The 23,517-nt window shown below is 42.7% G+C and overlaps 2 protein-coding genes across 3 annotated transcripts; one reads left to right on the forward strand and one right to left on the reverse strand.

The window, feature by feature from the left end:
• Window positions 1–133: 133 nt before the first annotated feature.
• On the reverse strand, window positions 134–8,478 carry LOC111953659 (programmed cell death protein 6). Of its 2 annotated transcripts, none has more exons than XM_023973073.2 (6): window positions 8,262–8,478; window positions 5,347–5,408; window positions 2,660–2,704; window positions 1,594–1,761; window positions 1,126–1,235; window positions 134–783 (listed from the first exon to the last, which is right to left on the reverse strand). In XM_023973073.2, exons 1-6 carry the CDS (start codon window positions 8,462–8,464, stop codon window positions 685–687), a joined length of 687 nt encoding a protein of 228 aa, XP_023828841.1. In that variant the 5' UTR covers window positions 8,465–8,478; the 3' UTR covers window positions 134–684. The 2 variants fall into 2 exon arrangements, with proteins under 2 accessions (XP_023828841.1, XP_023828842.1); XM_023973074.2 differs by having other exon boundaries at window positions 1,603–1,761; window positions 8,262–8,476.
• Window positions 8,479–8,481: 3 nt separating this feature from the next.
• rec8b (REC8 meiotic recombination protein b) lies at window positions 8,482–22,828 on the forward strand. The gene is given in 19 exon segments (XM_070435676.1): window positions 8,482–9,276; window positions 9,448–9,516; window positions 9,952–10,094; window positions 10,717–10,792; window positions 12,011–12,131; window positions 12,383–12,449; window positions 12,557–12,624; window positions 12,833–12,911; window positions 14,385–14,460; window positions 14,614–14,827; window positions 15,035–15,172; window positions 15,439–15,511; window positions 15,770–15,942; window positions 17,427–17,478; window positions 19,866–19,883; window positions 19,886–19,931; window positions 21,361–21,477; window positions 21,847–21,953; window positions 22,084–22,828. Coding segments are annotated over 19 exon segments (1,788 nt in total). The 5' UTR covers window positions 8,482–9,220; the 3' UTR covers window positions 22,179–22,828.
• The last annotated feature ends 689 nt before the right edge of the window (window positions 22,829–23,517 follow it).

Consider the following 23,517-nt stretch of genomic DNA (forward strand, 5'->3'; position numbering starts at 1 on the left):
CAAATCATGACAATTTTATCTATCCATCTTCAGTCAATAATTGTATACAGTAACAATTTATACTATTGTGTCTGTCTACAGCAAACTATTAGGTCTTTCCACCACACATTAAATTCAGAGCTCACAAAAAAAATKCAGGTTTCTTTTTTAATAAAAGAGGTTCCTCTTGCAATTATACAGTTTAAGGCATCATGCACACAAAAAAATAAACGATACAAAAGCGTACTCTTCTTCTACCTAAAATAATAACAGGCTAACTTTTTTATAGATTTGCTGGTTAAAAATATGTCTTTACAAATATGGCGTTAGCTGGCATGTCAGTGAATCTAAAAGCAGGCTTTGTGCCCAACCATAACCTGCTTTCACAGTATTTGTAAACATGACTTCAGCAAAATAGATCTGAGATTAAGAGTGTATGCTTTGAGCATTGGCAAAAGTCCCCCAGAAGCATGCTGTTATTTGTCCTAAATGATATGTACAATGCAGGTTTACCTTAAATACAGATATTCATTATTAAGATAAGATTCAGACATTAAACAAACATTATGAACAATGACAGACAGACAGAACATAATGTCTTTATATCCTATCCCAGAGTCCCAGTCATCTTGATCAAGGAAGACACGTGGAGGTGGGAAGGATTTGGCTTTGGCACAGTTGTGTCCAGTTGTGCTGTTGGATCTACTATACAACGTTGAAAACCATGGATAGATACTGTTCATAGGAAACCTGGATCCAGCCGTCTTGGTCTGTGTCGTACCTCCTGAACACGTCGGTCAGCCTCTGAAAGTGACAAAGAACATTTTACAGTAGATCTTGACTTAGACATACTAGCCAGTACAGATGCCATGTTGGTAAATAAACATCAATGGCCGCTTTCCCATTCACACATTAAGCCTAGTCCAGGACTAAAAAGCATTCTCAATTGAGATTCTACATTGAAAGAGTTTAGTYAAGGACTAGGCTTAATCTGTGTCTGAGAAACCAGCCCAAAATACCATACTGAGCCAACACAAAGTCCAATTTCAACATGGGCTGTATATACTGTACACACAATATTTTGACAAAACAATGTAGGCTACATAACCAGTGGTATGTGCACAGGAAGCCCAGTAAGACGGTTACCTGTAGAACGATACAACACTGGATGAAGTCATCAAAGGCCACTTGTCCCTTCCTCTGCCTGTCAAACTTCTCTATGAGAGTATTGTAGAACTGGTCAGAGAGGCGATACCCTGAGGAGGACAGAGAACAGTCAACATCACAGAAACACATCTGTTCAACAACCCTTAACCAATTTGTAACATGCCTTAGGCTTTCACCTGCTTACTTCACATACAGGACTAAGAACTACTACATTTCAATGAGGATAGAAAATAACAACATGCTTAAACTCAATGTATGCGAGGCTAACAATTAATATCGTCATGCATCTACACAACTATTTTGGCACATATCTTTATCCAGGCTCATGCATGTTGACCTTACAGAAAGGCATTAGAATATCGGATCTGACCTTGTGAACCACAGAAATGAATGTAACTGGTATAGCGGTTGGCCCGCCACCAGTATGGTCAAATAGAGAAGGCATACTTTGCTCACCGAATCCAGTCAGTGCCTGCTTAAGCTCGTTCTTGTCGATGAAGCCCGAGTTGTCTCTGTCGTAGGTGCGGAAGATGTTCTGCCAGTCCGTGATGTACTTCCACACTCCGGCAAACTCGTTGAAGTTCACCCCTCCTTTGTTCTCCCTGTCAAACATGGCTGTGAGACGGAAGTCAATAGAGAAGATATGAGTGAGAGCAAGAGGTCTGTTCAGAAGGGTGCAATGTTACAAAACAATGGTCAGATAGAAATGCATTTTGTAGAATATGTATGTTTCTTTCTGTCTTAGTCTTATAGAATCTGGCACCATGTAAACTTTATTCATTATATTTCTCTCCGCAAAATTCTGACATTTTACCACACTGAATAGACTACTGAGAAACACCACCTAAGAAGAAGGGACAGCTGGGAAGTGTAGTTCAATGCTAGAAGGCATAACGTCAACACACTGGACTAAGGACTACCATAGCATCTGTTATGACACAGAGTTAAAGAAATCTTGCCCGTTTGAACTTTCCCCTGCGGTTTAATCCAATTACATCCTAACAAAGGACTTCATCATATGGAAGGCCCAGGGCTGGTCGGCCATTTGATTACAACTGATTTACTGTGTACAGTACAGTCAGAGTGGGAAGCAATGGTGGATTGAGATTCAAAATAATACCACTACATATAAAACTAGTTGTATCTTCTTAGTGTATTTTTCTATTCATATTCAGCTACACTTGGACTAAAGCAGATTCCAGCTGGTGAAAGGGTAAGTGTGTAAGCCAATCAATACGGTCAGTGGAAGGTTATAGATGCCTTAAGAAACAAAAAAACACCTCCTGTTTGTTAGAAAGAAATGCTACTTATTCCCCTTTTTACCGATAGCTGCATGCTTCCACTTAACTGGGGAGACGGGTTGAAATGTGTCACTGTGCACCAACGTTAATGAAAAGGGTTGCTATGGGGATAACGTATAAAACAATGGTAGTACACCAGGTCAGGACAATATAGGCTTGTCATCGTGCAAGTTTGTTTGTGTGTCAAGGGTCAAAGAGGAACAAGTACTCACATATGATTGATCGGACTGTCACTGGGTTGAAAGGTGTCCATGTACCTACAGAGAGAAGATAGAGAAAAGATTGGTGAAAAACAATGACTAAGACATTCTGCCACAAAAAGTTAAATTGCACACGACGGCTGTGCCAAGTTAATTAATACATTTGGACTTTAATGAACTAGGCTATTTATAACAGAACAAGAAGAAGAGGGAAATAGGCCAAGTAACGAGTTAGGAGGTCTTAAGCAATCATTCTGTTCTTATCTTGGGTATCCTTTTTACCAAGCCAGTATTTTGGGTAACAGAGAAGAACTGCTGGAGATTTATCAGGGTTTCTTAAACCTTGCTGACTCACCATCTCAACCTTTTCACTCTCATTGCTCTGAGGGGGGAGAGAAAGCGAGAGAGCGAGAGATAGAGGAGGCTTTGCAGTCCAGTAAAGTGAACCACTTTTCACATTAAGCCTTTCCTCTGCAACGACCAGCCAAGCCTCGGACAGATGTCTCCCACTCAGGCCGCTCTGCCTCCTTATTCCGACCTGGGCTAGTTTTACAGCTGGGTGGGACTGGCTGGGATTTGGTCTGGGCCAAGGAACAGACATGAAGCGTCTGGACTACACCCAGACCAGAGAGGAAAGGTCAGGTCTCCAGCCAGACTCCCCATTCTCCAGCAGCTGTGAGGTCAACAACAGTGACCGGCCATGTACGAGAGAGGTGCCCTGTCTGTTGGTCAAGCCCCCAGACGGACACCACAGGAGTGTGTGTGGTGAGTGTGCGTGTTTGCGTGCGTGTCGAGGCTGCCCCCGCCCGGCCTGTGAGACAAAGCTTCCTCTGTCCAGCACACACACTGGACCTTCTCACTGCGCTGCCCAGTGCCCACTCATGACGATGTTGGGGGAACAGGGAGGGGCACATGGAAGAAAAAACAGGGTGACCGCAAAACTGCGCCCCACAGGAGAGGCTTAGTGAGAGCGCTCTAACACACACACACACACACACACCTCAAAAGGGCCTCACACAGGTTTGAATTCACACATAGTTACACACACTCATTCACTTACTACTAACTGCTCCAGTCGGGCTAAAACAGCATGTGCAAGGTTGAGCTCAACCTTGAGATAGAAAATGACCACCAGTTCCCCTCCCCTCACCCCTGTCCTACATGCAGTACAGGCAGGGTGCTGAGCAGGGAACCTCTTCTCCAGATGCCAGACAATCTGCCCCGTTCCTGTCAAAGCCATACATGATTGTTTTGTGTTATTATTCTGCCTTTTGAAAAATGTTCATGAGGCGATTCAGGAGTAGTCGATGCGGGAGTTTTTCCCATTAGTAGATGGGCCTATATTCCCTTGGCACGTAGATTTGCCATTGAAACTACTCAGCACAGTGAATGCAATGCTGCCGATTTCAGCAACTACTTGGCTGGTTGCTCCGAAAAAATGAAAAAAATGAAAAAAATGAAAAAAAATCAAAGCACATTAATCTCAGTCGGGGAGGAGAGGCACATTTTGACAGGTGGTTGGTGCAGAGCGGGGGCTAAGAGGACTGTTAATATGGAGCGCTAGCTAAAAGACCCCGACACCTATAAAAGATTCCCTTTATTGATAGACTGGCGATGTACAACAGGGACCATCTGTTTCTCATCAGGGAGCGGCACTGTCACAGGGTCTGATGGAGAGAGGACGTCAGCCCCGAGAGGACGAGCAACAGCTTATAGTGGTAACACTACACAGTCTGCCTGAGGGGAGGAGAGGGATATCAAGGGAAGGGGTGAGGTGAGAGTGGGAAGACAGGATCGATAAGAGAAGAGAATGGAGAGTTGAAAAGAGCAGGAAAAAATTTGGAAAGAGGGAACAGAGAGGTCTGGGTGAGTGTCAGAGTGATATAGTGACAGCACCGTGGGCATGGTCAGTGAAGTGCATGGCCGAGAACGGGGCACAACTTGCATTCAGTCAGCAGCCTGCACACAGTCTCACTGGCACAGCCAAATCATGACACAGCCCTACTAATGAACACGACTGGACTGACTGTGTGAACACTGCGCCTGCCTGCCTTCCACACAGCTTGGGTCATCAGTATTCTGAACCAGGGCTACTACCAGATAACAGCTCCTTTCATCGCTCTTGGGCCTCACCACTTTTTCACAGTGTAAAAAAAACAGTTTGAGAGAAGAATGTCCATTCAAACCCTTTCAAAACCCTTTCCGCCGAGAGAGAGAGAGACTTGACCAATTCAAAATGTTGAGGTACAGAATACATGTTTGTTGTAAAGATGATCCCAACGTCTGCTGTGCTGTACCCTAGTAACTAGTGCCCTGAGCTACAAAACACGATGTTCACTCATAGCATTGATTCAATCATGAGCATATCTCGCCATCCAGCCCAGTGGAAAGACTAATGTCATGTTGTGCTTGTGGCGTTGGCGAAGCCACTCCTCTCTGTCATATCTCAACAACAAAAGGGTGTTGAGTTAATTATCAGGTGGCACACGTCGTCAGCCATTTCCTGTCTCATTCAGGAAGTACTTTTCCTTTGTCACCAGACAACCTTTCCATCTGTTTTTTGAGGTAAAAACAAAACCTCTGTGTCAATTTCAAGTTCAGCCCACCAACTCTCCTCAGCAAGCTTCTCTCTGTCCCTCGCCAGGTGTTGAAATGAGAGGGGGAGGTGTTGAGGTCTAGAGGAGAAGGAAGAGACGTACCGTTCGATAAGGCCTGCTGGAGCTCTGTGTCTGATATCACACAGCTCTTGTCCTTGTCCACTCTGGGGAGGAAACACACAATTAGATACAGACAGGCAGACTGTATCAAACACACAGCCCAGCTGAAACCCTACCGGCGCTACGCTGTAAGCCCCTTGTCAGGATCTAAACACTCCATTCAATGGGAGTGTGCGGGCTGGGCTAGGGACAGGACGATGACATGTGGGGATGGTGGATGGTGGTCGTTTTACACTCGCCACCATCCCCAACATCACAGATCAGTGAAAAGTGAAACCAAAACTAACCAACATGTTTGGCATGACGAGATGTTTGGCATGACAAGCATAGGAGTTGGGTACCGTACAGCACAAACAGATCTGGGATCAGGCTAGCTAATACTGTATATTTTGAGTGCAATGCCAAAGAAAGGAGGCTTCAGATACTTTCTTCATCAAGAGAAAATAGATCAGAGATGCAATACACGTTTTTGCTTTGAATTTACAATACACATAAATATCTTATTGCATTCGATTGTACAATCTCAGAACCCACCGCCTTTCAGTATAAAGCTATGCGCTAGGCCATCTGTTATAGAAGTGTAACATCACAAACTAATTAGCCTAATTTTTTAATTGTGTTCCAATTGAATAGTATTAGAATGGTACAGTCGTTATGTTTAGACGTGGGAGATGTTTTGTGAGAGTTGAACATTAACACAAATTAGAGGCCTTGCCTTCCAGTTCTGGAATAACCTCCTCTGTGAAATGTAGCACAATCCTCCAATGACTCACATGTTCCTTAGCAACCTCCCCAGACCAACCTACCAACAACACACCAACCCAACTGCAGGCCACATAGAAATACAAAACCTGACTTTCAATGAAGGCACGCTTTGTGACTTCCTCCAGAATGAAAGAAATGGAGTGCTTGGTCAGACGGGGGACGTACCTAACCTTAACCAAACACTTTTAGAGTAGTCTGTGCTGTGCGTGTGTGTGTCTAACTGCTCAATCTCACTTACTTTGTTACCCCTCCTCAGGTTTGACTTACCTCACTGGGTTTTACATAAAATTAGGTGAATTGAAAGTGCATCATTAAAATTCCTTTCCCTGGCCTGAAGCAGAACCATCGTCCCATTTGCTGAATGGTGCTCAGAACAAATCCTAAACATTAGCTGTACACATTAGTACTACAAGCAGCACAGCAGCCATTGGAATCGTAACATTTCATCGGCCTGTCTCAGTTTTTCCTATGGAGCTATTCAAGTTATGACATGCCTGGCGGAACTTAGTTTTCCAGTCAAATGGTTTAGCAGCTTATCTCATGCTGGCTCTCATGGTAGGGGGAAGTGGAGGTAGCTCTTCTGAACACAAAGCCGATTTTCAGACAAAATTATCCTAAACATTTGTTTACTCACTGACGGCAGACAGTGTAAGCAATTGTTTGTCTTGTCACGTATCAGATGTTGATCTATGCCTAGATGGATCCTTTGCTGTTCTACTCTAGGCTATGTATTTGGCTGCGTTTACACAGAGCCCAATTCTGATCCTTTTTTCACTAATGGGTCTTTTGACCAATCAGATCAGCTCTGAAAACGATCTGATGTGAAAAGTTCTGATGTCATTGGTCAAAAGATTAGAATTGGGAAGCCTGTGTAAACTCAAGTCTTTTTGGCCTACATTTGACATGCCAGTGTAATGCCACATGACCATGGACTAGTGAGTTTTGTTTAGGTCTAGTGACTACTTGTTTGTCATGGGATCATGTCATGGAATCTAATGATCATATAGGCGGAGTGGAAAAGGATCATTCTATGACTCATGCCTAACAAAATGCTAAGAAAAGCACCAGGTTGCTGGTGACTAATGGATTTCCACTTTGACAACTCAAGTCATATGACCCAGAGAATTCCAGCCCCAGTGTTTTGCTTCAGCTCAGGCTAGGTACACCTCTGAAGTGTGGAGAATACTGATAGACAGATAAGACCAAGTTTTCTAGGTTTTGCCTCCTTATAAATTATTCTCCAAAGTGTTTCGTGTTTTACAAAGTGTTTTGCGTGCCTGCAGCATTTTAATGTTGTGAGAAAGCAGAGCACCATGGATCCTCTGCAGTATTACATAACTCAATACCAGGGACTAACATGAAGCGAGACATCTCACTCACTCCTTTCTTCTGGTTGATATACAGTCAATGAACTAAGAAGACCAGACCCAGCTGTTAACGCATTGGTGAATATGGGAGAACCACCCATTTAACAGACCGGTGACAATTTTTACAGAAACGGTCATGATTGGGACATCTTCATTTATCAACCATCTTCGTCAATACTACAGATAGGGGAAAGAAGATCTTCCCTCTTTTTCTACAACGTTATGCCAGCTATTGTCAGTTTTAAATTGATGTAAATTGTCATGTCTGCTCTCTTGTCAGTCCCTGTAAAATAAAGTGTATTCAAAACTAATTTCATAGAATAACGAACCAACACAATAGAAACAGATAGATAGTAAATTATGAGAATTTTAATTAGCTAACGTTACATGGCTGACATTGATCATATCTACGCCCTATACTGGTTGTAACTGTATAGAATACAACTGAAAAACAAGGCATTGTATGTGTGTGGTAGGAAAATGTCATATGCAAAAGTAAATAGAAAACTGACAGGTAAAATAAATCCTGATATTTGTAGTTTTTCTTTAAGAAATTCAAATAAGTCTGTCAAATAAATGTAATCACAGAACCACGGCTATAATACTAAGACAAAAATAATAACTTTTTATGCATACCGAACATAAATTGCTATAGTATTATAATCTCTGCCTATTATGCCCTGTGGCAGCAGTTTTCAAAATGAAGCTCAAATCAATGCGGAGTACCGTTATTTCGATAGCCACGAAAGACGTCTTTCCACTCACCTCTGAAATATATTCCAAAGAAAACCTTGATCCGGCGCCGGCGCTGCATTGTTGTATTGTTGTTGTTGTTGAGGTTGTCCTCTATACGGACTACCTGTGTGATATGCCATTTTAAAAGCTTTATAATTGGTGTTATGAAAAATATGTGTACCCTGTACTCGTTTCAATCTGACACTGACATTCTTCGCGCAGAGGCGTGGCATCTAACTCACCACTTCCCGTAAGAAAATGTGGAAACGTCATAGGGCTACATCCTTAGTGGGTGACTCGAAAATGACTCCACTTTCACACACTTTTTTCACGCCACTTCAATACAAAGTGATTAACGTAGCAGGTTATGAGAGTAATAAAAAGTAACTTCGGTATCGAAGTGGCGTGAAAAGAGTTTCCCATTTCCACACGTTTTGATTGGTCTTCTGCCCGGTGATTTACCAAAGCTGCCCAGTGATTTACCAAAGCTTTCTTTTGTGTGAAATTCTAAATCACGTTATTGCACGAGATGCACTAAATGTTAAACTGCATGTTCTCCCTCACAGCAGTTTCTAAAGTAGTGACCTAATTAAACGTTTGAGATTTAAATGATTTCCAACATAATATGATTTTCACTTAGCTAGAACTAAAACATTTTCAGCCTACCGTCTACCGCTACTATATTATCTAAGTTACCGACTGATATGTTTATCAGATCCATGTATTTATTTTCTATATAAATGGCTCTGTTGTTTATCTTTTTGGACTACTGCACTCTCCATGATTGGTCAAAAACCTAAACGTCATCAAGCTAGCTAAGTTTGGCGCGAATTTCGATAACGCTGCTCTCTGAGGAGAATCTGCCTGTAACGTTAGCTATCTAGCAGCTGACATCAACCCTTTTATTGATCAATCTGATCTTTTTACGTTCTACACCAGGTTCTAGACACCAAATTGCAAAACAATATTTCTGCATGAATTGAGGAAAGATGTTTTACTATCCAAACGTTCTTCAGAGGCACACCGGTTGCTTTTCCACTATTTGGTGAGTTGCTCTCTAGCATTAGCTAGCTAGCTAATATTAGCTAGGCTAGCTAATATTAGCTAGGCTAGCATCCTCTTAGGCTGAGTTTAATATTTTGTAGCTTGTGAATCTCAGTCAATGTAATGTGAGTATGCCATCATCATCAGAGACCTTTCCGTTTCTGTGTTTTAGGTTGGCAGCCACCAAAGGGATCAGGATAACACGCAGAGAGCTTCTGAGGGTCAACGTTGGGCGGACATGGTAACCACAATCCTTCTCCCTTTCTATGTCTGAGGGGAAATATTATGTCAAGTGATCAACCCATGGTCCCTGCTTAGCTAGTCCCTGCCCCGGTATCTCTGCGTTAGAGATGTCAACTATGAAGTGTCTCCTCCCTAACACCCATGAAGTTCGGATTCAAACTCCCACGCATTAACGTTATAATGTAAAAAAAATAATAACGATTGTTACTCACAATATGGTGTTTCGCTGAGAAACTATCTTCATTTACTCCTGTTACATCTGGAGACACCAGAGGAGACACATCGACATCTCTAACGCAGAGATACTGGGGCAGCTACTCCCTAACTAAGTTCTGTTCTGATGATACATGTCCCTATGTTGTGCCATGGCCATACACATCATTTGTGATAGTGATCTGATATCAATCATGTAGCTATGGTGGTGTATTTGCAGTGATGACATCATGGATTACGTGACGGTCCAGGTGGCTCCACTCTGCCCTGGTCTCCCTCGGCCTCGCTTCTCCCTCTACCTGTCCTCCCAGCTGCAGTATGGGGTGGTTATCGTCTACCACCGCCAGTGTGGTTTCCTTCTGGGTGAGAGAGAGGGGAAGGGTTAAAATGAAGGGCATACAGACTAACGCCATGTAAAGAGATGCTTGTCGAAATAGGCCGGTAATCAGAGACACTATATCAGGTCTAATGGCAAGGCAAGCTACAGGACCAAGGACACTGATTGAACTGAAATGCAGCCTAACGGATACTCTCCATCCATACACACTCATTGATACAACCTGAGACAATAAAGTATACAACCAAATTGTTGCTAGAGGTCGATATGAATGATTATGCTCAGATATACTCACTTATCATAACAGGCAACTCGATAGTCTGATATAGCCTCCTAAGCAGCCAGACATAAATCATGCTAACAGATACACAGATCCACTATCATATTGTGTTCAGGGTCACCAGCTTGTACAGAACCACGTGTTCAGAACCACAGCTGTATTTGTATGTAAGTATGCATGCCATGGCAGGTAGCCTAGCGGTTAAGAGCGTTGGACCAGTAACCAAAAGGTTGCTGGTTCGAATCCCAGAGCCAACTAGGTGGAAAATCTGTTTAAGTGCCCTTGAGCAAGGCACTTAACCCTAATTGCTTCTGGATAAGAGTGTCTGCTAAATTACCTCACCGCAAACTTTTTCTCCTTCCTTCCAGAGGAGATCCAGCAGACCATTGAGCGCCTGGTACGCTCTGAGAGACACGCACGCATCGACCTGGCTGAGCCTGACAGGTGAAAAACCTGTTACCCGTATGTCCCATACTGTCACGCCCTGGCCTTAGTTATCTTTGTTTTCTTTATTATTTTAGGTCAGGGTGTGACATGGGGGATGTTTGTGTGTTTTTGTCTCGTATAGGATGTTTGTATTGTATAGTTTTTTTTTTGTAGATTTCATGGGGTTGTGTTCAGTGTAGGTGTTTATGTATGTCTATGGTTGCCTGGATTGGTTCTCAATTAGAGACAGCTGTCATTAGTTGTCTCTGATTGAGAGCCATATTTAGGCAGCCATAGGCATTAGGTAGGTTGTGGGTAATTGTCTATGTTTGACGTTAGTAGCTTGTGTCTGCACTTTCGTTTGTAGCGTCACGGTCGTTTTTTGTTTAGTTTGTATTTAGTGTTCGTTTCATCTTCTCAAATAAAGTGAAGATGTATCTATATCACGCTGCGCCTTGGTCCACTCTTTCACCTAACAACGATCGTGACACATACACACATGTCCCCTTGAGTTGTCAGATAACTGTCACACATACACTGAGTGTACAAAACATTAAGAACACCTTCCTAATATTTAGTTGTACCTTTTGCCATCAGAAAAGCCTCAATTCATCGGGGCATGGACTCTACAAGGTGTCGAAAGCGTTCCACGGGGATGCTGGCCCATGTTGACTCTAATGCTCCCACAGTTGTGTCTAGTTGGCTGGATGTCCTTTGGGTGTTCAATCTTTCTTGATACACACGGGAAACTGTTGAGCATGAAAAAAACAGTAGCGTTGCATTTCTTGACACACCGGTGTGCCTGGTGCCTACTACCATACCCCGTTCAAAGGAACTTCAATCAGTGTAGATGAAGGGGAGGAGACACTAAAAAGGAGTTTTAATCCTTGAGACAATTGAGACATGGATTAAGTGTTTGTGCCATTTAGAGGGTGAATGGGCATGACAAAAGATTTAAGTGGATTTAACAAATAACATCAATAAGGGATCATTGCTTTCAGCTGGATTCACCCAGTCAGTCTATGTAATGGAAAGAGCAGGTGTTCCTAATGTTTTGTACACTCCATGTATATTGACAATGATAATGGATTGGACTTATGTACAGTTTTTTTTTTATTCGGTCAAAAGGTACTGTACATTGTATGGCATTCACCACCAGTGTGTCGCCTGGGTGATGCATGTCAGCCGTTTTGTAGCCATGTTGTAGTAACAACATTAGCACCCTTCCCTCCCCAGACAAGCCCCAAATGTCCCAGACTCGCTGTTCCTGCTGGAGGAGGCCGAGGGGGCACAGGACCCCTTCTTTGGGGTGATGGGCTTTGAGCACCTGCTGCCTAGTCCCTATAGGATCCCTCAGGTATACAACCATTTCTACACAATTTTTACCTAGTTAACTCATTTCCAACGGTATGTCACTACAAAAATGTGTAACCCCCATACGGCCACAGTTAATTCCTATGTACACACAGTACACAAAAAGCCTTTTCAAGACACACATTTAACTTTACCCTCATTGAGTCACCTTGTGAGTTGATAATGCATTTATTGATTGAACACCGTTCTAACAACACTCCCTCTGTGTGTCTCGTTCATTCCCAGCCATGGCAGCTGATGGAGAGCATGACTCCAGAACGCCCCATAGGGGCCAGTCCTGGAACTGCACCAGAGGACGGCGGTGAGACTGAGTGACAGTCTGATTTGGGATGGAAAATCCTCAGCAACAATTCTGCATTACTAATGTTTGTTGCTCTCTGTCTCTCTGTCTCTGTCTCTCACTCTCAGGTTTCAAATCCCCTCCTGATGCCATTACCCTGAAAGAGAAGGAGCAGCTTGTCATCGTTGCTGCTGAGGTGACCTGAATATAGTGTTGTAATATACTGATAAAAGGACATAGAAAGGCTATTGTGTATATTTATAAACCTTTACTCACTTTGCCTATTAAGAGACCATGTGACCATGTGAACACAACAAGGAATTTGGATCCAAAAGGATCTTTCCTGAGCTCTCAATCGTTCCTGAAGTTGAACTCGGTCTCCCTCTGCCCTTCTCTCCATAAAGTTTGAAGGAGCTGAGCTTCCTGAAGCCACTGGCAAAGAGATTGACATGCTTCTGGAGCAGCAGGACCAATTCTATGACGGTGAGAGAAGAGAGGGAGAGTAAAGAATAGAGCCCTGCACATGCTTGCGACGTTCAGGCCCAATTGCTTCTGCCAAATTTAAGGCCTTGCCCGAACCTGAAATCAGAAATAACTTCCTTCATTATTATCCATTAGCTGCTGGTCTCTGTCTGTCCTCCCCTCCCTCGGCTAGTGGTGCGTGTTTCAGCAGTTTATTCACCTGCACCTGCCTGCAGTTGCTAATAACACATCCGCAACCGCCCGACTACACAATGCCTTCAGAAAGTATTCACACCCCTTGACGTTTTCCACATTTTGTTGTGTTACAGCCTGAACATTTCAAATTGATACAATTTAGATTTTTGGTCACTGGCCTACACACAATACCCCATAATGTCAAAGTAGACTTATCATATTTGACATTTTTACAAATTAATCAAAAATGAAAAGCTGAAATGTCTTGAGTCAATAAGTATTCAACCCCTTTGTTTTGGCAAACCTAAATAAGTTCAGGAGTAAAAATGTGCTTAACAAGTCACATAAGTTGCATGGACTCACTCTGTGTGCAATGATAGTGTTTAGCCACAAAAGACCAGGGAGGTTTTTCAATGCCTCGCAAAGAAGGGCACTTATTGGTAGGGAGATATAACGCTATACCGGTCCATTAACCAGATTGGTGCACATTCAACAAATCTGATTTAACAAAGTGGATATCCGTCATGATTTATGTATTGTAACAGGCCCACAATGTGCTAACTTAAGTCCAATTTGGATATATTTGGCTGTTTTCGATGCTGGTTAGCATAGCTAGCATATAGAATTGGTGGTGGTAGTCAGTTGTTTTTAACTGTAATGCAGTTAGTTGATTGGTGACGATGACATGAACAAGTGTTGGGGTTGACATCCATACAAACATTATACTCAGATTTTTACCTCAATATGAAATATACATATAAACAATAGAGTAAATGTAGGTACATTTTGCTGGGGGACAATGAGGATATTCAGGATCTTTCCACCACGGCCCTTTCCCCCACTGTGTTGGTCAAGTTTGATTTACCTTTTTACCTCATCAATCACTACCCTGCATCCGCTCTGCTGCTAGTCTGCCTGTATAGTATCCGCTTTGGACTGCTCAATGACGAGATGCAAAAGAGCAGTTAGCGAGCTACTTTTCATCACTTTAAACTCCGGAACATTCTTATTTTCTGTGAAATAATCTCTCTTGTCGACTCGGACAATGGTCACCACGTTATGGTCTTAGTAAGATATGACTAGGCTACTGTGCAACAGAGCATGAGCAAATAGCTCAGCCCGTACCCTAGTAATTAATGAAAAAACAGGCCCTACCTGGCACTAACCCGCTGTATAGCGTCGGGCTCGGGTCGGGTAGCAGAGCCTTTGTAACATATTAGGACCCGTAAGACAGATAATGAAAGGGAAATAAGTGAGTAAATATAAGTTTGCGTAAACTGGTGTGTGTGTGTTGTACAGAGCTAGAAGAGAGGGAAAGGGAGAGAGAGGGAGAGAGAACCAGGGACATGGAGCCAGGCATGACCTCCATTGACCAGTAAGTTATATGGAAGAATCATGTTTTCTGACAGGGCTGGTCACAGGGCAGGTCACCTTGATCTTCTATTATCTTCCCATGTCTTTTTTAAAACGTACTCTTTGTTGTATTGTTTTTCTTTCTCTGTGTGTGTGTGTGTGTGTGTGTCTCCAGGCTGAAGGTGTCGGTGGTGGTGGGGGACAGTGTGTGGCTGCTGGACGAGGAGACCGGCCTGCCCGTGGAGGTGCCGTTAGAGGTCATTCCCATGGAGATGACCCCCCCTCAGGTGGCCATGCCCTCTGCCCCAGACACCTCCGAGAGAGAGGGGGAGTCAGCGAGTCAGTCAGAGAGGGGGACGGAGAAAGCGGCAGAAAGCTCCTGTGGCGAGGTGTGTGTGTGTGTTTGTTCACACTGTTCTGTGTGTGACTCATCATGAGGACTCAGGAATCCAAGCATCCGTATGAACAAGATATTTCTGTCCTATATTTTCTCCTGCCAAATGTGTGGGTGTGTACAGGCTCCTCTCAGTTTGATCTATCCATAACCTTCCCATCTGCTCTCTTCCTCTCTTTTCTTGCCTCTCTCATCATCCCAGCTCCCCCATATAGACGCTCCTCCTCCTAAGAGGCGGGGTCGCAGGCGCCAGCTCATCTTTGCCGACCCTCAGGTGCAGATCTCCCAAGATACCATGCGGGTGCAGATCGAGGACACCAAGGCTGAGACTCAGCTCCTGGTAAAACTCAAGCCTTCCACTACTTAGCCTTCACTAATCTTACCAAAGTTGTGTTCATTAGGGCATGCAACGGTAACATTTTAAAGGGTTTGCAACTGGAAACAAAAATGTACATTTCTTATTGGACAGGTCCAGGTAGTCCCTCCCTGTTTCAGTGGGATTTTTTCCATTTGGTGCCTAATGAACACCACCCACATCAGTGATTACTTCAAAGAAAATAAGGATATAATCGTATTCTCATTGCTTTGTCTGTGCCTCCTCCTCAGTCTCAGGTGCTGATAAACTTTCCTGCCCAGAAGAAGCTCCTCCCAGCAGAGCTCTACACTGCCCCTTCTGGCTGTGAGTTAATGACTCCTTTCCTGAGATGGTCCTATCTGACCAGAGTAGATGGTAGTAATATGGTCATTTAGTAGATGTTTTGATTCTAAGCAGCTCATAGTTCTTATATAGTAGCACAGTATGTGTCTAATGTAGGAATAAAACCCATAACCCGGGTGTTGCCAGCACCTTGCTCCAACCAACGGAGCCACCTCACAACTGCCACACCATGAGGTTATGATGATTTCACTGAGTCTTTTCTCGCTTTCCTCGACGCAGCTCTCCTGCACCCTGACCTCCTGTTGCTATGGAAACAGTGCGCCGTCCTCACTACGCTTCCTCGCACCGGAGAGAGAGGCAGAGAGGAGGAGACTGAGGAGGAGGGCAGCTCCGAGATGGAGAGAGTGAGGATAGAGGTGGAGAGGAAGAGGATGGACTCTAGCATGCGAGAGGTGAGCGGATCTACAGTACCTGTCAAAAGTTTGGAGGCACCTACTCATTCCAGGGTTTTTCTTCTTTTTTCTATTTTCTACATTGTAAAATAATAGTGAAGACATCAAAAATATGAAATAACACATATGGAATCATGTAGTAACCAAATAATTGTTCTAAATATTGAGATTCTTCAAAGTAGCCACCCTTTGCCTTGATGACAGCTTTGCACACTCTTGGCATTCTCTCAACCAGCTTCATGAGGTAGTTACCTGGAATGGATTTCAATTAACAGGTGTGCCTTGTTAAACGTGGAATTTCTTTCCTCCTTAATGCATTTTAGCTATTCATTTGTGTTGTGGCAAGGTTAGGCGGTATACAGACGATAGCCCTATATGGTAAAAGACCAACTCCATATTATGTCAAGAATAGCTCAAATAAGCAAAGAGAAACGACAGTCCATCATTACTTTAAGACATCTAAAGTTTCTTCAACCGCAGTCGCAAAAACGATCAAGCTCTATGATGAAACTGGCTCTCATGAGGACCGCCACAGGAAAGGAAGACCCAGAATTACCTCTCCTGCAGAGGATAAGTTCATTGGAGTTACCAGCCTCAGAAATTGCAGCCCAAATAAATGCTTCACCGAGTTCAAGTAACAGACACATCAACTTTTCAGAGGAGACTGTGAATCAGGCCTTCATGGTTCGATTTGCTGCAAAGAAAACCCTACTAAAGGACACCAATAATAAGAAGAGACTTGCTTGGGCCAAGAAACACGAGCAATGGACATTAGACCGGTGGAAATCTGTCCTTTGGACTGATGAGTCCAAATTTGAGATTTTTGGTTCCAACCGCCGTGTCTTTGTGAGACGCAGAGTAAGTGAACGGATGATCTCCGCATGTGTAGTTCCCACCGTGAAGCATGGAGGAGGTGGTGTGATGGTGCTTTGCTGGTGACACTGTCTGTGATTTATTTAGAATTTAAGGCACACTTAAACAGTATGGCTACCACAGCATTCTGCAGCGATACGCCATCCCATCTGGTTTGCGCTTAGTGGGACTATAATTTGTTTTTCAACAGGACAATGACCCAACACACCTCCAGGCTGTGTAAGGGCTATTTGACCAAGAAGGAGTATGATGGAGTGCTGCATCAGATGACCTGGCCTCCACAATCACCCGACCTCAACCCAATTGAGATGGTTTGGGATGAGTTGGACTGCAGAGTGAAGTTTGACACCATATTCTTCTACATTACCAATGCCGCCAGGGGACACTTGTGCAGGACATTTGTAAACAGTAATTTACATAATAAAGACTTGTGGGTGAATTCAAATGTACCCAAGAGAGAAGTTGAATAGGACAGTGAATAATGTTAATATCTCAAATGACTCTGAGAGCCTGGAATAACAGCATCTGCACTGCTTTGTTTTTCATGTATACAGACAGTTCAGAAATGTCTGAAGTCTAGATGACTCTTTTCTCTCCTCTTGTATCCCCAGATCCCACGAGAGTTGCTGAAATCAGGAGGAACAGCCCCATCTGAAGCATCAGGTCAACTGTTTTCCTGTCAGTTACTTGAAATGATAAAATGACGCCCACAGAACTAGAATAAGATTCTACATCTATGATGATGCCATTGAAATGTACATACAATCACTTTAYCGCAGTGGTGTAAAGTACTTAAGTAAAAAATACTTTAAAGTACTACTTAAGTAGTTTTTTGGGGTATCTGTACTTTATTTTACTATTTATATTTTTTTACAACTTTTACTTCACTRCATTCCTGAAGAAATGAATGTACGTTTTACTCCATACATTTTCCCTAAGACCCAAAAGTACTCGTTACATTTTGAATGCTTAGCAGGACAGGAAAATTGTCCAATTCACACACTCATCAAGAGAACATCTCTGGTCATCTCTACTGCCTCTGATCTGGCAGACTCACTAAACATAAATGCTTCTTTTGTAAATTATGTCTGACTGTTGGAGTGTGCCCCTGGGTTTTCGTGTGTATTATATATAATATAATATATATATATATATATATGTGTTGGCGAACCCCCTATAATATATATATATATATATATATATACAGTGGGGAGAACAAGTATTATAACACTTCCGATTTTGCAGGTTTTCCTACTTACAAAGCATGTAGAGGTCTGTAATTTTTATCATAGGTACACTTCAACTATGAGAGACGGAATCTAAAACAAAAATCCAGAAAATCACATTGTATTATTTAAGTAATTAATTTGCATTTTATTGCATGACATAAGTATTTGATCATCAGAAAAGCAGAACTTAATATTTGGTACAGAAACTTTGTTTGCAATTACAGAGATCATACGTTCCTGTAGTCTTAACGAGTTTGCACACACTGCAGCAGGATTTTGGCCCATCTCCCTACAGAATCTTCTCCAGATCCTTCAGGTTTCGGGGCTGTCGCTGGGCAATACGGACTTTCAGCTCCCTCCAAAGATTTTCTATTGGTTCAGGTCTGGAGACTGGCTAGGCCACTCCAGGACCTTGAGAGCTTCTTACGGAGCCACTCCTTAGTTGCCATGGCTGTGTGCTTCGTGTCGTTGTCATGCTGAAGACCCAGCCACGACCCATCTTCAATGCTCTTACTGAGGGAAGGAGGTTGTTGGCCAAGATCTCGCGATACATGGCCCCATCCATCCTCCCTCAATACGGTCAGTCGTCCTGTCCCCTTTGCAGAAAAGCATCCCCAAAGAATGATGTTTCCACCTCCATGCTTCACGGTTGGGATGGTGTTTCTTGGGTTGTACTCATATTCTTCTTCCTCCAAACACCGCGAGTGGAGTTAGACCAAAAAGCTCTATTTTTGTCTCATCAGACCACATGACCTTCTCCCATTCCTCCTCTGGATCATCCAGATGGTCATTGGCAAACTTCAGACAGGCCTGGACATGCACTGGCTTAAGCAGGGGACCTTGCGTGCGCTGCAGGATTTTAATCCATGACGGCGTAGTGTGTGTTACTAATGGTTTTCTTTGAGACTGTGGTCCCAGCTCTCTTCAGGTCATTGACCAGGTCCTGCCGTGTAGTTCTGGCTATCCCTCACCTTCCTCATGATCATTGATGCCCCACGAGGTGAAATCTTGCATGGAGCCCCAGACCGAGGGTGATTGACCGTCATCTTGAACTTCTTCCATTTCTAATAATTGCGCCAACAGTTGTTTCCTTCTCACAAGCTGCTTGCCTATTGTCCTGTAGCCCATCCCAGCCTTGTGCAGGTCTACAATTTTATCCCTGATGTCCTTACACAGCTCTCTGGTCTTGGCCATTGTGGAGAGGTGGAATCTGTTTGATTGAGTGTGGACAGGTGTCTTTATACAGTAACGAGTTCAAACAGGTGCATCAGTAATGAGTGGAGAACAGGAGGGCTTCTTAAAGAAAACTAACAGGTCTGTGAGACCGGAATTCTTACTGGTTGGTAGGTGATCAAATACTTATGTCATGCAATAAAATGCAAATAATTATTTAGAAATCATACAATGTGATTTTCTGGATTTTTTTTAGATTCCGTCTCTCACAGTTGAAGTGTACCTATGATAAAAATTACAGACCTCTACATGCTTTGTAAGTAGGAAAACCTGCAAAATGCTCATCAAATACTTGTTCTCCCACTGTATATATATAAATTGTGCCATCTGTGTTAATATAAAAGATTAAAAATTATTTATACTTTTACTTGTGATACTTAAGTTATTTTAGCAATTACATTTACTTTTGATACTTAAGTATATTTAAAACCAAATACTTTGTACTTTTACTCAAGTTGTATAGTACTGGGTGACTTTGACTTGAGTCATTTTCTATTAAGGTATCTTTACTTTTTCTCAAGTATACCTTTGGTACTTTACCACCACTGCTACTGTTGCATTTTGATATCTGTTTGTTCTATGTTTCAGCCGAGGCTCTTCTAGACGTGCCAGAGAGCACAAATCCCTCGAGCAGATTACCCCTGTCAGCAGATGGTGAGATGTATATAAAAATACATATATTTTATATATATATGTGCTGTGTGTATATATGTGTGTATATACATATATATACGTATGTAGTATGAATGTACAGTGGGCAAAAAAGTATTTAGTCCCCACCAATTGTGCAAGTTCTCCCACTTAAAAAGATGAGAGAGGCCTTTTTCTTATCATGTACACTTCAACTATGACAGACAAAATGAGAGAAAAAATACCAGAAAATCACATTGTAGGATTTTAATGATTTATTTGCAAATATGGGAAAATAAGTATTTGGTCAATAACAAAAGTTTATCTCAATACTGTTTATAACCCTTTGTTGGCAATGACAGAGGTCAAACGTTTTCTGTAAGTCTTCACAAGGTTTTCACACACACTGTTGCTGGTATTTGGCCCATTCCTCCAATGCAATCTCCTCTAGCAGTGATGTTTTTGGGGCTGTGGCAACACGGATTTCAACTCCCTCCAAAGATTTCTATGGGGTTGAGATCTGGAGACTGGCTACCACTCCAGGACCTTGAAATGCTTCTTACGAAGCCACTCCTTGTTTTGCCCGGGCAGGTGTGTTTGGGATCATTGTCATGCTGAAAGACCCAGCCACGTTTCATCTTCAATCCCTTGCTGATGGTAGGCTTTGTTACTTTGGTCCCAGCTCTTGCAGGTCATTCACTAGGTCCCCGTGTGGTTCTGGATTTTTGCTCACCGTTCTTGTGATCATTTGACCCCACGGGTGAGATCTTGCGTAGCCCCAGATCGGGGGAGATTATCAGTGGTCTGTATGTCTTCCATTTCCTAATAATTGCTCCCACAGTTGATTTCTTCAAACCAAGCTGCTTACCTATTGCAATTCAGTCTTCCCAGCCTGGTGCAGGTCTACAATTTAGTTTCTGGTGTCCTTTGACAGCTCTTTGGTCTTGAGATAGTGGAGTTTGGAGTGTGACGGTTGAGGTTGTGGACAGGTGTCTTTTATACTGATAACAAGTTCAAACAGGTGCCATTAATACAGGTAACGATGGACAGAGAGCAGCCTCTTAAAGAAGAAGTTACAGGTCTGAGAGCCAGAAATCTTGCTTGTTTGTAGGTGACCAAATACTTATTTTCCACCATAATTTCAAATAAAGTATTAAAAATCCTACAATGTGATTTCTGGGGGAAATCTCTCATTTTGTCTTGTCTTCATAGTTGAAGTGTACCTATGATGAAAATTACAGGCCTCTCTCATCTTTTTAAGTGGGAGAACTTGCACAATTGGTGGCTGACTAAATATTTTTTTGCCCCACTGTATGTGAGTTAGTAAGAGAGAAAAAATAAGAGGATATATAGTTGTATCATTATGTAGTTGTCTTGGTCCTGGTTGGATAGCTCAGAGTCTTTGCTCATTTCTATCCATAAGTGTCACTTTTAACTAATACTGACTGTTCAGGTCTCCTATGGAAGAAGCCCCAGTGCCTATGGAGGCTATAGAAGAGGAACATGTGGCTCTACCAGACAGAGAAGAGGAGACAGAAGGTAGAGAAGTCACTGCAGAGGGCCTGTTGAGGTATAGTATTACTAAACACCCATCTATCATCACTACCCTACTATCTATTCTATCTAGATCTCTATTCTAACATTTACATTTGAGTCATTTAGCAGACACTCTTATCCAGAGCAACCTAGCGTTAGTGCATTCATCTTAAGCTAGGTGGGACAACCACATATCACAGTCATAGTATGTGGGGGGTTTGTCAAGTGCAATTGTGTTGGTTCAGGAATTTGATGGCAAAAGTGGGAAGGCCAGTCAACAGCTTCTAACTCAGTCATTACTGTACTGCACTACTATTCTATCTTCTTTATATCTATTCTCTCTAACTGTGAAACTCTGGGCAGTGTTTTTCACATGGCTATCATCTCCCTCTGCTCCTTTCAGTGTGGTGTCCTCGTACCTCCTGAGGTTTGGGAAAGTCACCTTTTACTCTCTGTTGCCCCTGGAGGTAGACCGTACTACTGCAGCCCACATTCTCTCCAAACTGCTAGGTGAGAGCTGACAGAGAACAGAGGAAAAATGGATATCACTTGTGGGGCTATATGCATGTATGCATTACAATATTGTTTTACTTAACTAACAACATGCAGGTATTTTGTGTGTTGTGTTGTGATGGTCCAGAGCTGGTGTCTGCTGGGGACCTTGCTGTATGTCAGGCTGAACCCTACAGCCCCATCACCATCATCCCTGGACCACTCAGCACCGTGCAGGCCTGAGGAACCCAGAGGATGTCTCCACCAGCGTTCGACTTGGACAGGATTTCACCGCAGCTGAGTACCGGCACCTCAAATGTTCTACTGCTTGAGCTCCTGTTCCTCTTATGGAATATTAGCTTAAAAGTATTGTGGAGCTCCTGCACCTAATTATAAACAGTACCCAGCACCCAAAACGAGTACCGGCACCTATTTCAGTCCAAGTTAAGCAGTGGTCTCCACACGCACGGGATGTGTGCGGCCATACTTTTATAACAGAGTAATAATGTTCATGTCCCAAATATCGTTCATACGAGATCACCACCTCAAACTGATTTGTAGGACACACCCAAAACGATGACCTCTTGGAGTTAACATTTTTATAACATTTTTTATAACCTTTATAAGTGAAACCTTTTTATAAGAAGTGAAATTACTGAAGGGAAAAGCTATTAATGTTACTTTTTATTCAAAGTTGGTATTTTTTAAATAGCATATTTATTATTCATATTTAATACTGTATCTAGCAGATATTTTTATTCTAATTTATTTGTCAACTGTCATGCAAGTTGATATTGTTAACAGTTTTTGTTTAACCTTTTGTGTGTTTTGTATCTTATCAATTGTGGTATGATGTTGCTCTGTTCTTACGTTGAAGCATTTATGAGATGTCTTTTTTTAATAAAATGCACATTTACTCATTATTAATACGCCTCAAATGTAATTCTATCAAGTTAAAATGGTGCCATTATCTCCGYCATTTGGGATCTACTCAATAGATAGTGTTGTCCAACATGGACTCAATTTAAGACCACATCTGAGATATGAAAACRTCTGACTAACTTTGATTTGGGGATGAACTATCCCTTTAAATTTGTGGTCAATCAATGATATTACAGTGGGATAGCCTTGTAGTTTGCTACACTGGTGTATTTTTGAGGAATATGCTGCGAGGGGACAATAGGGGGCAGTAGAGGACCATGAACAAGTTCAGTCACCAACTCACCAGCAGAGGTCTACTCTGGACTATGACCTCATCTCTCTCCTGGATTGAAGTCATTGTGCCTAGCTGGCAGAATAATCATATCTGATCTCATGGCTGAATTACTCAATACAATTAACTGTTGGTTAGGAAAGGGAGTCACACAGCACAAATCTGTAGCCTCAGGCTGCAATGTGCAAAAGAGGCAGAGGTCAATGCTGTGGTACATGGGGTAATGGTGACCTCAGCCTGTTTCTCTGCTGAATCCAGACCAGCGGACATTAYAGGTGTGACTGAGTGTCCATGTTTGAGGAGTGAAGGCATGGCTGCTGGGCCAGACATGTTTCATGTTCCTGCTCTGAACTAAGGAAACTGACATTA

The sequence above is a fragment of the Salvelinus sp. IW2-2015 genome, linkage group LG27 (assembly GCF_002910315.2).
Source record: "Salvelinus sp. IW2-2015 linkage group LG27, ASM291031v2, whole genome shotgun sequence".
NCBI lineage: Eukaryota > Metazoa > Chordata > Actinopteri > Salmoniformes > Salmonidae > Salvelinus > Salvelinus sp. IW2-2015.